We start from the raw sequence: 16,644 nt of genomic DNA on the forward strand, positions 1-16,644 counted from the left end.
ATAGAGGATATGCCGCACAAATTAAAGGTTGTAATTCCTGCCTTGAAGAGGTGTTTGACTCTCATCCTAGAGGGTACCTATGCTCCAATTGCCACTATGATAAATGTAATCAGTTGGAGAATATATATCCTGGTATGATTGGAAAGAATCCTAAGTGTGATTTTAGTTTATTGCTAAGAGATTGGTATCGTCGTGGCCTTAGATTGTTCTCGGAGGAGGAACCGAGTCAGCGATTTAACTGTTGGAACAACAAAAGAATTTGGTTTCTACGTCATCGTTGTGAAGAAAATGGCTACTATGATTATAAGCCCACTGATTTTTATTTGGCTGTGACGGTATTTGATTCGCCACTTGAGGACACTGTTTGTGACATTGCTTCAAATAAGAAAATTCAAACATGTGACTTCTATAAAATGAATGAGAATAGTATCATTGACTATACAAAGAGATATGACAAGAGTGAAGTTACACTCTAATGTAGAAAATGTGACCCTGACAGTGTAGCATATCAGGATCAGTATACTATAAATTCAGATAATCTACCTACATTAGTTTTTCTGGACAAATACCTATACCTAGTAGAAGATGAAATCTAAAGAGTAAAAAAGTCGTTTTTATCATGTACATACATTATTTTTATTAATAAGAAATTTCACATACATTTTTAGAACGTTTTATTCGTAGGGCACTAAAATCAATATTAAACTCGTTTGTAAGTATATTTTCCACTATAAAGTCGTTCAATCGAGGAAAGTCAACGTAGATGTCGTGAAACTGCTTTTAGGTATAGCTACGACATCTGAACATGAAAAAGAGTAGAGCATGAAAGCCACATTTCTTAGTCGTTGAATCCTGTACTCTCCTTTGATTTTGAATAATAGTTTTCCCACTGCTCTCAATAAAGTTGCTCATGTGTGGAGTGTAGAATTTATATGATAGGCCAGGAGGATCAACAAATTCAATATTCTTCGCTGTTTGAAAGATGCACAGCCAATGGCCTGTCTTCAAAGTCGATGGACTGCTATTAACAATGATTAGGGTATTTTTAACACTTGGAATTTTTTCAATGAAGTCCGATGGTATGTAATAGGACTTGTACTGGTACATGTATGGATCCATACTAAATATGTTGATTATTTGGTTTGTGTTCATGGTGCTAGGTCTAGTTGAACACTGCTGTCGGGTGTGATTTCCCAATAGGTTGCAATTTGACTCAATGATATTAGCGTGATACCCTTAGTCAAAGCATCGGCAAATGTACACTCTAAACGTACATTCCCTGTTCGTATTATGCTCATATCTTGGGCCCCGACAGGTCCAAAACAGTTACGCCATGATTTTTTTGAAAACATTGAATCGGTTATTCCATTTTCAAATAGTTGGGAGTCATGATCTAGGGATTGCATGGTCAACTCATACAGAGTTCTACAGGAATTTTGTCAAATGATAGAGGGTACAGTGGAATACCATTCGCTTTGCACACAAGGCTAGATAGACCGAAAAAAATTAAAATCATGGGGGAATTCAGTCCAGGATCCAACGGCACTGCCACTCTTCACAAAGGCCAAAGCAAGTTTTGATGGGAATTCCCCACTGATAAATGATGAATCGGTATAGCTACGAGAGCCGGTGGCAATGTGACGTTGATTGGTGATTGTATGGGGGAAAAGAAGTTTAATGTTGCTGCCACTGGCTCTTAGCTTTTCCACTGCCAATACAACAGAGCTCATAACCTGTTGTTTACGGACGTAGAGAATTGCCTATGTGATAATGTCATTTGCATCGGGTACTGCAGGAAGTGTTTTTCTCAAAATGAAATTTGACGGGGCTAGTTGCAACTTTATGTCAATCTTGACATTGGGGGGTAACCATTGGGATATATTGAATCTCATGATTTAATTTTCCAACTAAATGATACTCCTGGGTCACTGCAGTAGTTAACTCGCCGTCAGTATCAACACTTGATCGATATTCATATCCGAATGACTGTCCTCTCAACTCCTTATATGCCTTTGGTGTCATCATCATAAATTGTATGTAGCTTGCATAGTTGGATAAATTATTGCTAGTGCTCATCAATGTAACATTAATAAATACATTAGTTTTTTTGAACATGTTGTGTAGAATACATTTTTCATAGGATAGACCATCAGCAACAGTTGGAGTTGTGTTACCTGACTTTTTCTTCACCGCAACATTTAAATCAATAAATGTTGATTACAAATCAAGGAAATAGTCTTCATTGGAAAATATTTGAAAGTGTATATTTTCCGAGAGGGGTTGCTGGGGGTAAAATTGTTCATAGTAGCCATACTTGACACTAACATCAACATTTTCAGCATTGAACAGATTCAATGAGAAACTGATTGATGGATATGATTCCTTGTTGGTGAGATAAGTCATCTTAAGAGAAGAAATCCTTCTTTGATCTAACAATATTTTTCTTTTTCTTCTTATTGGTCTTCGTTGTTTTATTCCTCAAAGTCCTTGTTGATGTCCTTCGCTTCCCGCCTGGGTAGAGACTGATGAGTGAATGATGCGCACGCATCCTTTTCAATCCTTTCTCAATTTTCTGAGATTTTAATTTCTCACCAACGGCTCTTGCTGAAAATCTAATATTTTTCTTAGCACTCTCCTTGAAATTTTTACACGACCCCCAGTCCTGTAGTGTTGAGGCAGCAAAATTTGATGCAGCAGGTACAAGATATTTTCTGGCAAGGGGTAGTGCAGAACGAAATTGTCTAGCAAACCAGCTACCAAGACCATAGCCAGACGTTGTAGTACGCCCCTTGTAGTAGTCCAATCCATTTCCTATTTGACGTCGACTCAGAGCACCAACATAGCAATTGATATCGGGATAGACAAATAGAATTCTTCTATTGTTCATTTTAGGTGCTGTCGCTGACGATGGGTCGAAAATGACACATAATCATGGCTAAACCTGTTGTTATTGCGAAAGGATCACCCACTTCACTTCTTAGTGTTAACTGACAGAATTCCAAATATTAAGTGTTTATAGGAACATACTTAAGATGCTTTTTATTATAGTGATGAACAAGTTCATGGGTTGTTTTTTGTTCAAGAACACGTAGGAGGGGGACATTTGAATTACCAACTCATGACGTTTCCACAAAAGATACATAGAGAAACATGCAAGAGTCCGAGGCGAAACCAGGTGGATAATCAGCAAAAATAACTTGATCCATCCCGCAAATAGTGCCAGTGTTTTTCCCATTGATCATATTCTGTTTAAAGCCAAGAATATCTCTTAGATTTTCATTCAGAATAATCATTTCAGTGTCAACAGGTGAGGTAATGTAAATCCTATCGTGTTCCAATGAATAATTAAAATGGAATGTACCATTCCTACGATATGAGATTTTTCTATTGATTGTATGACACAAATCTGTCATACCATCATATTCTATATATTCCAATTTAACATGTGGATATTCGCTAGATTTAAGTGCTTCAAACTATTCATACTCGACAAAGAGTGACCAATCGAATTGTATAACTTTTATATTATATACACGATCCTTTCTCAGGATATCATAGGTATTTTTGAGAATACAATCGACAAGAGCCACTTCATACTTTCCGTCATCGAATTTGATAGCGGGGGAGAGTATCGTCCAAAAATCCTTTGTTTTATTGAAGTCATTGTAGAGAGGATCAGAAACGTGCGACATAAATGTTACATAGAAATCATTGGGCATTGTCAATATCTTCAACTCTAATCCAAGAATCAAAATCAGAGTTGTATCCTAGCCACCGAGCAAGTAACTGTTTCTTACCCCTACGAGTACGAGCCTTTAATATCTTTTCAATTTGATAGATTTCACTATTATTTTTAAAATTTTGTAGTTCATAGTCATAAAAGCCACCAAGAAAATCTTCATCTTTGGTATCTCGCAGACGATAAATTATGGGTTTAGTGTCTAGGATTTTTGCCACTTTAAAAAGTTCTGTGGACCACAAGTAATTACCCTTTTCAAAAACATTAATTTTTCTATTGATTCGAATAGTATCGACAACATTAAATTTTTTCTTGACAATCATTTCATTGGAATATTGTTTAAGAAAATTATCAGTTGTATCATGATCAGAATGATGAACTTCCGTTGGGGTTGAGTTGGACAATGATCGATGAGCTCTTTGATTATAAATCAACATGATTTTATCTAAATCATGAATAAAAACAGGTGTATTTTTCAATGTACAATATCTTGAAATTAACAGTCGAATGGTTCTTATCAATCGTTCGGCCAATGCAGCCTTTATAGGACTATGACTATGATAGAGCAGTTTAATATATTTCGCTAGTATTTTTACAACATGGGGATTAATAAATTCACTACCATGATCCGTTTGAATTTTTTTATACGAATCCTGTTCGAGAATACTTTCAACGGTCTGAGCAACTTCAACACCTCTCTTCAAGCGCAATAGAATGACATATGCTTAGTGACTAAAAACACTGATTGCATGTAGAGTGTACTTGTAAGGTGTATTGTGACGTCTTTGAATCTCATCTAGAGTTAAGAGATCTTCTTGCATTATATGCAGTGGGAAAAAGGCTTTAGTTTTTCGATAATGACTAGCACGAATCCTATGTTCCGATGTAGTGTGTAACTTGATTCATTTTCTAGATAGTCTTGTACACTTTTAGTGTGAACACCAGTGACTTTGGAAAGAGTGGTGGGGGAACTTAAACTTCACACTTCACCAATATTTTCATGAACAAGTTTCAGAACTTCGACCATTTTGAACGTAAACGTGTAGCGTAACATCCACTACCCTTTTGTATACTAGTGGTTGATGGTGGTGATGGTGACGTTGACTTGATACGTCTTCGCTTTTGTCTAGCTATCAGTGGTGTGCTCCTCCTCGTTATTGTCAAGTTTCCACTAGGTGTGCTAGTATTTTCCAAAACTGATTTAAAATCTTCTTCTTCTTCTTTATGTTCATATTTTAATGGTGTTGAGGGTGCATCTTCATTTCATTTTTTTAGAATTTGCCTAATGCCAATAAGGCTTTTGGGAAAGTTTAATGTATTTAGAAAGTTGTATAGATGAGCTTCAAATGATATTAGTCCTTTACGATTTATAACCATATCATAGACTAAATCAAGTAGATTATAGCTCTTGCCCTGAATTATAATCTCTTTCCCATTGCTATCAACTTGAATATGATCTTGACCGCCTTCCATGAGATATGTTATGAGTCGTTTACTTTGTTCAAGATATGAGTGGGGCATTAGATTTCCAATGCTTGACACAAATTAATACAATTACACCTTCTTTAATTTCGTTCCAGCAGCAGCAGTAGCGATAGCAGAAGAAGAACTTTGAGGAGATGGTTCTTTTTTGTGATCAAAGCCACTGGCCTTCGCACGATAGGGCTTATGTTTGTCCACTCGGCGAGGTGCATCTTAAAGTAAAAGCAGTTTTTATCATCTTCAATATTCTCGTTGTCAATGAATTTTCTCAGATTGTCCTCAAAGTGTTCCAGGGGTGAGAGAGCGAGTTCTATTGGAGTCAATTTATAGGGTTTGGGTATCCTCTGGAGGAAACTGTTTACATGTCCTACAATTATAGGTAGTAAAAGTGTGAATAAGCTACCGCCCGCCTGAAGAAGACGTTTCCTTTTAAAATTCTTCCCTTTGTTTTTAGAGGCCAATGTACGTAAAATGGAACGATGTTGCTTTGCCTGTTGCTTAACTACTTCTGGCAGTTGAAAATTGCCCTCAGTCAAATTAAAAAAAAGTTCGGATATTAGATTAATGAAATCATTGTCAACCCCATGTTTGAGTATGGCTTTCCTAAGGGAGGGTTTTGAAGTGCTTAGAACTGAAAATAAATGTCTATTTTCATGTAGTTTCTTCAGTGTCATGATAGCAACTATGAGGTCTTTTTACTGTTCACGGAGAGATATACTGTAATTTCATCGTCAAAAATATTTGTGACTACACGCAAATCCTCGGATTTATTTTGATTAAGATCCAATAGGATGTAGCCGTAGGGTTTATTAGTTGCCTGATTGTACGCTGAGAGCAGAAATTTAGGTGCCGCGGGGTATATTTGTTTATTAAGGGCTATTAGCAAGCTAGAGCCACGAACAAGTCTGTAGATGATATAGTAGGTGCAGTTCAATGCAAGTGTTCGCATACATTTGCTCTGATGAAAGAGGTTTTGTAGAACCAGAGTAAGGGAAATCTGTTCATGATGAGAGCGAACAGTGAACAGTTGTAACATTTCCTGGGACCATTGTTCCATAGATTCAGCCAGATTGTCAATAATCAGCCAAGAGTTTGGTTCAATAATGTTGAAAACATCAAGTCCCTGTATGAATTGTATCTGCACCAACCCCGATATGGCAATTGCTTTTATTTTATCGTATGACTCCTGCCAATTACTGTAACAATAGTAGAGTTTTTTCGGCTTTTCCAAAAACATTTTATTGCAATTTCTAATTATTTTAGTTAAGAGTGTCGTTTTGCCTGACATTGATAGACCGCACAGAAACGATCTGAATGGTGTTTTAAATTGATACATGTTCCCTACAACAGTTCACCTACAACTAACTGTAGACTGTCTAATGACTAAAGACTTTCCCTACTAGTCCGTTCAAGAATAATAAGAAGAACAAAATCAATAAAGAATAATATTTCTTGTATTATGAACATAAAAAACAGCACATTACAGAAAAAAAACAAGAAAAATACACTTAAGATTTTTTTTTAATTTATTTATGATAAAAAACATAAACATATATTTTAAAAAAAATGTACTAGAAAAAGCACTGTAATAAATATACTTTATATTTATTTATAAAAAATACAACATTTAATGAAAAAATACACTTAAATAATATCGCTTTTTGACACCATTTTTAATTTGAATGCAACAACAACATGTATATTTACCAAAAATAATCTGCTCTAAGTAAAAAAAAAAGATACTGTTCGTAGTTGTGACGCCCCCCACTGGCAGCCAGCAAGCCATCGCTCCCCGGGCCGTGTGGCCCCCCCCCCCCCGGGCCGCAAGGCTCCCCCAAGGTTTTGGGAAATTTATTGGACTTTACTCAAACCGAGACTCTCCCAAGACACATTTGGCTCGGTCGGAAGTTAAATAGTGCCCCAGAGGGAGGGTAGTCACACCGTCTTGACAAACATAGACCTTGTCGGAAATCGTACTCATGGCAATTTTTCTATATTTACAGTGAAGTTCCTGTAGTTCAGCGAACGAATTGGCAACAATTTCGCTCGTGGAATATTTTCAACAATACAATTCCTATAGACGTCCTTGTCCAAATTTTTATCCACATAGCACGTGGGTACTCCTTTGAAATGTTTTTTGATTTCCTCGTCGTGTGTCAGTATAAAGTACACCTTCGGACTTACAAACATACCACGGGAAATCATGCCACTTCACGTTCCTGATTTTAAAAGTAAAAGTTGATTTGGCGCCCAACGTTTCGCTCTGGGTAAAGCCCACTCCATTTGGTGTAGTCTATCTGAAAGCTGATGATTTCACCGTGCACCAAATCATCAAGTAGGTTTGGAGTTTTTACTCTTAGCAGTGGAGAGTCTGTGTCCCCGTAGCAGACCCTTACTTCTCCCTTCTCCGGCCACTGTACCCTAGCCACATTGTAGTAGAATTCCAACATTAGATTTTTAGAGCTATCCAAGATCGCACTGCCTGCAGCAATATTTTTTTTCAGGACAATGCTTCTTTTTTTCTTATTCAATATTACCATAAGCGGGCCAATGATTGTAAAGGAAGTGTAATTTGGATCGGCAATAATTCGAGCATATTGTTTGGAGTCGGTCACGACATCGCAACGATAACTACTGTGAACATTTTTGCACATTTTACCAAAAGCCGAACTTAAAATGAGCTTATAGATTTCTTTTTCGGCTTTTGTCTTCGCTTCAGAACGTTTCTTGACATAAGTGTCAACAAACGTTTTCAGATAGGGTTTTTGACTAAACTGGAGGGCTCTATGAACCTTTGTGACATTGAAACCGTTGTTGCACATCCATTTTAAAGCCAACTGATGTACAACAATATATTTCTTCGGCAGAAGGTCTGCAATAGGTTTTTGTTTTGAAGTTGTCCAGTGCAATCCCTCCACCTCGACCAAACGCCTGTTGTGGGGACTCAAAGAGTTCCTAGACACAGGTCGATTGATGCACGGAAAAACAAAATCCTTTACTGAATCGTGAAGCTCAACCAGTATCTCCCCATCAATTTCAAAAACCATCCAACCGGCCTGATCAACAACAGGTGCTGATCGGACCAACAGGTGCAGATCGATATCAGTGATCAGCCTGATTTTTACCCCGCTAATTTTTAGGATAAGGTCCATTACCAGATGAGGAGATGAAAAATAATATCCTAAATTAAGATTAAATTCCTCGTATATTTTGTCCGTATTTTTACACATAATGTCTAACAAAGTTAACACATCACTCGACAAATACAACTTGCAGTAGTCAAACCCATTTTTACACCCTCTCTCTGCCCAGACTTTTTTGGCAAAACTGTATTCATCAGGGGTGCACCTGGGATCGGGTAGACTGTAATAAAACAATTCGATCAAGGGAATAGTTTCCTCTGCGAATCTCGAGATGGAGCAGTAATAATCATAAGGATATATGCCCTTGACCGTCAACAAATCATATAAATCATTTCGAAATTGTTGCTTGAGAAGGGGGAAAGCTTTGCAGCCGTCATCGTTTTTCTGCACTTGAATTAATTCGCTCAATGATTTCGGGAAAAAACTGTAGGAATCTAAAAAGCGAATTTTATTCGTGTACTCAATGTCGTCTTCAACATATCTCCACATAAATTCCAAAACAAGCATTTTTTCCGACGATTTAGGAATGATTTTGTAGGAAAAGCTTTCTATCACCCATGCATCATTAACAACTCCATTTCTTTGAATATGTGCCATTGCTGGTAGCACATACTTCAGATCGTAGTTAGAATTATGTATAAAAACCGGAAGAAAAAGTTGCTGTTAATTGTGAGCCCATCCTCAAAATTTACTTTTCCAAGATGAATTGGGGTCAATAAGATGATTGTGATCCTGGAGAGCGTCTTTTGGGGCAAGAGCACCCCCTATAAACCCAACAAATTGTCCCCTTTTCTAGTACCCGTTGCTCCTTATCAGATAATGACATTGGGTAGATGGTGTGACGCAATCGTGAAATAGATTTATTTGCTGTTTTTATTAAACACACCAATAACTTCTCCATGCTACCCTCCTCATCCATAGCCAAAAAAATTCTTCCAATTGCGTTTTATTGTTGGAATTGCGACAGCCATGCGCATAGATACACGCAACTAGTTTGTGTTCCTTGATTATATTTGGCCTTGATGGGTCTGATACCTCCAACAGTCTTGATTCACAATTCAAATATACTTTATCAACCTGTAGCAGAGAATTTTGGAAGTTTTTAAATTGTTAAGTATCTTTGCCTTCTGCCAGCATTTCTATTCTTTGATTAAAATGAATTTTGCAATATCTCATGTGATCCGTGAATGTTCGTTCAGATCTAAATGAGAAAAGACACATGGGGCAATAGTGACATTCGCCATGTTTTTTACCTTGAGATAAGAGTCGACTTATTGCCGTAACGGGGAAAAAATGACCGTAGGAATTTATATTTTTGGGAGGCTCATAGATAATCCAAACCCAATTTATAACATTATATACCAACGGTATCCTAACTGAATATAAAACCCCTTTTTTATTCGGTTTCTGTCCCCCATTTACAAATTCTGTGTCATCCTGAAGAACAACCACCCCCAACCTAAGATTTTCATTTGCTTTTTCAAATATAGTTATTTCTTTTAAGGACACCGGATACTTTTCCTCTAAACAATCAAAATTTACTTTAGGGGAATTGTCTCCTCGGTTACGTGCAAGTCTGTCGAGATTCTTCATTGTTGACTCATCTTTCAATGTTCTATGGGCTGCTGCTAAAAATGCATATTTAAAGCATTGCAGCCCTGTTTCAAAATTAAAACCCTGAACCCCTCCTGTTGCCGATAAATCTGGGTGGCATTTTATTTTGTTACCCCGCCCTCCCCATAAACTAAAGTTTTTTTAAATCTATTGAGATTCAGATCCATATATTCAATGTATAAAATGGTGGACCCGCTTCCCCTCTCGTTAAATGTGTCCAAAGTTAATATTAATTAAGTGACCCAATTGAAAAAGTTACCCTCAAATTCATTTAGACCAGGGTAAAAAGTTTTGTTACCAGTTGAAAATTGAAAATAAAAAATGTCCCCTGATGTCCCCTTTTGTAAATAAACTTATTGATTAACTGATGACTTAATCCCCCCTAACCCCGCCCCCCCAATTCTGAATCTGAATCTCAATAATTGCTTGAATTCGGTCGATGTAGGTATGAAGAAAATTTACAGGGTCTGTTAAAATGACACTCCCGTCAACCAGGTTTTCCTAGGGAGGATTAGAATCAATCCTATGTGTTTTCAAGTGACCTAGAGCAGACTCTAACAAATAAAATTCAGGTAGTTCCGGGGAAGCGACACTATTTTCACGTCCTGCACCTATTTGCACAGTACCTAATTCAATAACAATAAAATCATCGTCAAAAATGTCACCGGAAACATTAGATCCAACAATTTCCATAAGACTATTCATTTCTTCCGCTGTAAATTGAAAATCTAGGGGGATACTAAATGCCGTACCTTCACTAACATCATCCCATTGTTCTGGCGACAGTGGACAATTATCCGTGATATTCTGAAGTCCTGGGCCAGGGAAGGCAGTTGTTTTTGTAGCTTCCCCCTGAAACTAAAATGAATGGATTGATTTTTTTTACATACCGGGGTATTAAATAAGTACCATTTTTACACCTCCTCCAAAACTTAATTTCCCCCTCCTAGCATTATTTTAACTAAATACTTGCCCCTTCCGTCTCCCTCACTTCATATTAAGTAGCCAAAATAGAGCTTAGTCAATTCTAAATTTCACCATTTTTTATGTTATTAATTACACTGAAAAAAAAAATTGTAAAACGAAATTGTGAGTGCACTTTAAAGTTGAAAGCTATCTGATAAATGGTACTTACCGTGGACGTTAAACCTAGCTCGGTAGAAACCGTTCGTGGTATATAGTGGATCACACTATCTCTCCTCAAGTTCATGCAAGTCCCCCCAACGGTCTTTAGTGTTTTATACGACGGGTCCTTGTGGGAAGAATGGAATTCTTGAGGATTTTGAATATTGTCTAGCATAACCAATAAATCGTCTAATGTAGATATATCCAAATTATCAGGAGACGGTATGCCACCTTTCCCTAAAATATCTTCAAAATTGGACTCTTCTGTGCCATTGAGTTTTGGTCGTTTTTGACTTGACGCTTGAATGTCAGAGTCCTGGAACTAAAAATAAAGTTTTAGTTATTCAGTAAGTAATTTGTAGTTTTATATGATTAAATCGTCCTAAAACAAATAGAAAAAAAACCTTGAGTGAATTGACACGCACCCATACAAGTAGCTGATTATAAATTGTTAGTTGAGCCATCGATGATCGTCTCATTAAGTTTGCTTAATAATATAGTCTTAAAAAACACGAGATATTTCAGTAAAGGTAAATAATAAACATCTAGGCTCAAATACCCTATAACTGTATTGGAAAGCCATAAAACACATTTTTAAACATGAAACAGATAAGAAAAACTCCTGTGTCGACACAGCCCCCCCCCCCCAAGGGCCGGGGCAGGCGTTGTAAGTATTGCTCTGGGAGCATATATGGTTCTTATGGAAGGTATGCTCGTATAAACTTCAGAGAGAGTTCATTTGAATGGAAATTAAACGTTGTAGTTCATTTTCTCAGAGTGAAAAAAGATCGGAGGGCAACTAACCCTTTCCGCCCTCTACTCGTTTGGGTGTATCGGAGACTTTTACAGTGAAAGAAGGAGGTCATACCCAAACTCTGGTTTGTGGTGATTTTTGTTCGTTTCAAGCTTGATTTACATATTCAATTTAAGCTTCACTCGTTTTAAGATTTACTTATTAATTTACATTAATATCTATTGTATGTTTGTTTGCATTGATTGTTTATTTAATTTCTGTTCGTTTTAAGTTTCATTTATACTTCAGTAGGAAAAAATTTTTTTTCGTTTGAAGCTTGATTTTCATATTCCATCTAAGCATTGCTCGTTTTAAGATTTATTTATTCATTTATATTAGTACTTTTTGCATGTTTATTTGCTATGATTCTTTATTTAATTTTTGTTCGTTTTGGGTTTCTTTTATTCTTTAATAGTAATTTCTGGTCGTTTTGAGTTTGAATTTTAAAAGGTATTTGTATCTGCTGAGCTTCAGTTTTAAATGGCCGTTACTTTTCTTTGAAAAACTTATTTTTCGGAAAGTTTTTTTTAATTAATTATCTGAGAAATCGATTCTCTCATGAAATTTTTACCATAATAAATTTTAAGTTATTAAGACATTTTTGACTTCAATATATGCTATTAGTCATTAGTTTTAAAACCTTTTCTCCAAAAAATAAAGCTAAAACTTATACCTCACTCCTCCAGTTCAATTTAAGTCTATTATTATATTGCCATATTTGATAAATTGAACAGAAGACTGTGAATCATAAGAAAAACAGTTTGTTCGCAGTCAAGGCTAAAATTCTATCATCATAAAATAGTAGGACAAAGCTGTGCAAAATTCTAAACTTTACTTCCTTATTTTGGAATTATTTTGACTTTTACAAAAAATTTAAATTTTTAAGTATTGATGTTCCATTAATTTCTGTGAACAAACTTGACACGAATCTCATCAATAAACACTGTATGTTTCTATTTACTTTTCAAGAGTCCGATTTGATCCCATTTGGCATGACGTTCTTTGCTGGGCTTCTTTTTGGCTTGGATTTAGGAATCATAGTCGGTACTGTTGCCCATCTACTCATTATGTCTTTTGCAAACGCTAGACCACCCATTGAAATTGAAACAATTCATGTAAGTATTTTAAGAAACAATCCCATTGTTTTAAAATTGGGGAACTTTGGCTAGAAAGTTAAATTTACCAAATAAAATGTTTTAAATTTTGTTCATAATAAAAAAAAGACAGTTGTTTCTAAGGGGCAAATAAATCATTTTAAGTCTGATTCGTTTTAATGCGTTTTCTTATTTCTGATATACAAAATAATAATTTTGAAATGATCCCAGTTCATTCTAATGTTTCTCGACATAAACACATACGAAAAAATGGACATTGTGATGACAAAAAGTAATTCCTATTTTTCTTTTTTATTGACGTTTTCAGTATTTTCATTTTGTTAATGTAAACTAGATATACTAACAAATATAATGTCTAATACAAACAAGTTAAAAGAATCTTGGCTGGATCTTAGTCCTTTGATAGCTTAAGTTTATAGTTTTTCAAGAACGATAAGCCTGATTAATGAATGATTAGATCAACATTTAAAGCTGCTTACACAGTACATCTTAATACGTTTAGCAGCGATTTTTCCCCTAGCAATAATTAATGTCGCAGAGAAACAGAAGTAGTTTGCACTCATTTTGCTCTCCCGTAGCGTAAATTTTTTTTTCATGCTTTAGTACTCCTTTTTCCTACTTTTGTATTTTAATACACTTTAGTAAAAAGGTTAATATAGCTAAAGCATACACAATGAGGAAGTTCTTCCTCATCCTTGATGTATTGACAGTTTGTGGTTTGGCCTCTTCAAACAAAATAGCTAGAGGTTACAAATCATGTATTTTGTGCCTAAGTTAACTTTACTACGTGCCTTCCTGCCCTTTTTCAGCGTGTCACAAGAATTTTACCTTGTTTCACTTAAAGGCAGGGTGAAATATAAGGGAAATATTCAGATAAAAATTATTTACTTACTACTTACACTGTTTAGCCTAATCTGACAGTTGGATTTGTTTGAATTGAATATGATTACAATAATTTTTTTTCAGTTTGAAATCAAGTCTGGAGTGGTTGATGATATAATATTTTGTTTCGAAAATAATCTATCGATTCTATACCAAAAAAATCCCAATGGGAGTATCCTTAAAATATTAGCTATAAATGAATAATTTTGGAATAAATATCTTCCAAAGTTGTCTCTCCGTGTTTTTATTTTCTACTGCTTTAACCCTTATATTTACAATTTTAAAGTGAGCATTTGGTTTTACATGGAAAATTAGTGTGTGGATTCCATACAACCAGATATTCTGTGGAAAAGATGTCATTCTGATAACCTGGATGCAAATCGTTGCTTTCATTGTTAATTAAAAAATAAAATTTCCGAAAAAGAAATTTTCTAAAAAAAAGTAGAGGCCATAATAAACTTAAGAGCCGAAGAAATAGAAACCTACAATAACCCAAACTCAAAACAACCGGAAATTACCATTAAAGAACAAATGAAACTCAAAACGAACAGAAATTAAATAAACAATTATAGCAAACAAACAAACAGTAGTTACTAATATAAATAAGTAAATAGATCTTAAAACGAGTGAAACTTAAATAGAATATTCATATCCAGCGTGAAACGAACTAAACCTCTACGAAAAACAGTTTCGGTTTTGCCTCCTTTTGCTGTAAAAGTCTGAAATCTATTGCGTCATTGGCGGTTTACTAAAAACTATATTTATCTTAAACAGTCATGAAAAGTACAAGTAAAATCAAACGGAATGTTTGATATATAATGCTATTAATTGTTGAAAGGTCATCAGTTCAACGTTTTATTTCACGGTAATTTAATTTTCATTTTCAATTCTGCAATAACGGGAAAAGAAAATATTTGTAATATAATTCGTTTTCAGTGAAGCACCAATAACGGCTTTAGACTTTTACAGTTAGGGAAGGGGGCAGTATCCAAACTCTTGTGTCTAGTGCATCTATATCTGTCTTGAACAGTCTCATAAAGAACTAATAAAATTAAGCTAAATAATTGATATATAACGTTATTAATTGCTGAAAGCTCATTAGTTCAAAATTAAATTTTACTGTAATTTATATGTATATTGTTGTTGTTGTTTAGTTGAAGTTTGAACTAATCAACCACTCGTATATATGCGATCCTCTACTAAATCTTGGGCTCTAATCAGAGCCAAGTCGCTTTGAATATCACATAAATATATATTTATCACAGGAATTTTACTGTTTAAGAAATGGGCAGTAGCCACACTCTTGTTTGTACTGAAGACATTGTTCATTAGAAGTGCATAATCCTAATTCTTTCGGAAATAATTTGGGAAAAAAATTTCAGGAAAGTTTTTTTTAATACATTTTTATTCGTTTTTTGATTGCAAGAATTTTCACGTTGAAAAAAACTCCTAATTTGAAAATAAGATTTTTTTCAACACCCAACTTTCATTAAAGTATCAAAACTAGTATCAAAGTAACAATATCAAAGTAAAAAAGTATCAAATTAAAGAAATTATTAAAGTAAACGAAGAATCAAAGTAACAATAAGCAACTTGTATAACGTACAGCCCTTTCGCCAATACTCGAAGTTGCCACGTAAATAACTAAATCCAAGCATCAAAGTAAACAAAATATCAAAGTCACAATAATTAATTTCCATAGCTCTGAGCCATTTCCCCGGGTCTGGGGGGAATGTCAACTTCAGACTGGGGGGATTTCAACTCCAGAGGCATAGTTATTTGGCCTTTGAAGTATTTTGAACCAAATGACTATCTCCAGATTTTGACCGGATGCCCTTTGAGAAAGTGAGGCTTGGACTAGTTGGCCATTGATCACTTTTGACTCTTAAAAAAGAGCTAGAAGTTTCAATGTTCGATTGAATGAGCTTCTTTCAAAGTTAATGCGACCACCCCTTCCACAGAGCCTTATATTCTAATAATGGGTAATTGACAAAAGTTACAATCCTTGCCCCAGGGGCTTGGGAAGATTTATTATTACTACTACTAACACTCACCACAGCAATAATCTGCCTGAGGCCAACAGAGCTACGCACACTCCTCCTCCATCCCAATATAATCAAAGCCTCCCTTTTTACACTCTCCCACGAACCTCCCATTTTTTTTAAACTTTCTTTATGACGTTCTCCCATCCCAGATGAGGACGACCTGATTTGTGCTTAGCCCTAGACGGTTGGCCAAAAAGAACAATCTTCGGCAATCTGTCACCCTTCATCCACACAAAGTGCCCTAGCACTTTGTGTGGAGCCTCAACCTATCTTTCATTATAGGCCTAGAGAGTGGTATTGAACCACATTTTTCATACAGCTTTTTGTTTGAAATAAGGTCATTTAGCCGGGTACCCAGAACAATCCTTAAGCAATTTCTCTGGTAAACATCTAGCAAATCTTCATCCGCTTCTCGGAGTGTCCATGCTTCAGAGCCATATTTGACCACTGTCATCACTGTAGCTTCTAATATTCGAATCTTGGGTTGCAGACATAACTTCCAAGTCTTCCAAACTTTTTTTAACGTTGAAAATACACCGTGAGCCTTAGCTATACTGCTTTTGACATCTTCACTGCTCCCATCATCTTTACTAATCATACTACCGAGGTAAGTGAAGTTGCCCATCTGATCAATCTTTTCATTACCAAACGTCAAATTTTCATCTTCACTTATTCCTAGCCTTAGTGACTTAGTCTTCTTAACATT

The 16,644-nt window shown here is 35.6% G+C and overlaps 1 protein-coding gene across 1 annotated transcript in view; it reads left to right on the plus strand.

Moving 5' to 3' along the window:
* The window catches only part of LOC148938772 (sodium-independent sulfate anion transporter-like), a 298,556-nt gene that overhangs the window by 150,303 nt on the left and 131,609 nt on the right, over positions 1-16,644 (plus strand). Inside the window, exon 9 of the mRNA XM_089107548.1 lies at positions 12,866-13,011. Within this exon, the coding sequence (XP_088963674.1) occupies positions 12,866-13,011 (146 nt within the window). The remainder of the gene's footprint in view (positions 1-12,865; positions 13,012-16,644) is intronic.

The sequence above is a fragment of the Artemia sp. Qi Xiang Cuo genome, unplaced genomic scaffold (genome assembly GCF_049724085.1).
Source record: "Artemia sp. Qi Xiang Cuo unplaced genomic scaffold, ASM4972408v1 HiC_scaffold_2923, whole genome shotgun sequence".
Taxonomy (NCBI): Eukaryota; Metazoa; Arthropoda; class Branchiopoda; order Anostraca; family Artemiidae; genus Artemia; species Artemia sp. Qi Xiang Cuo.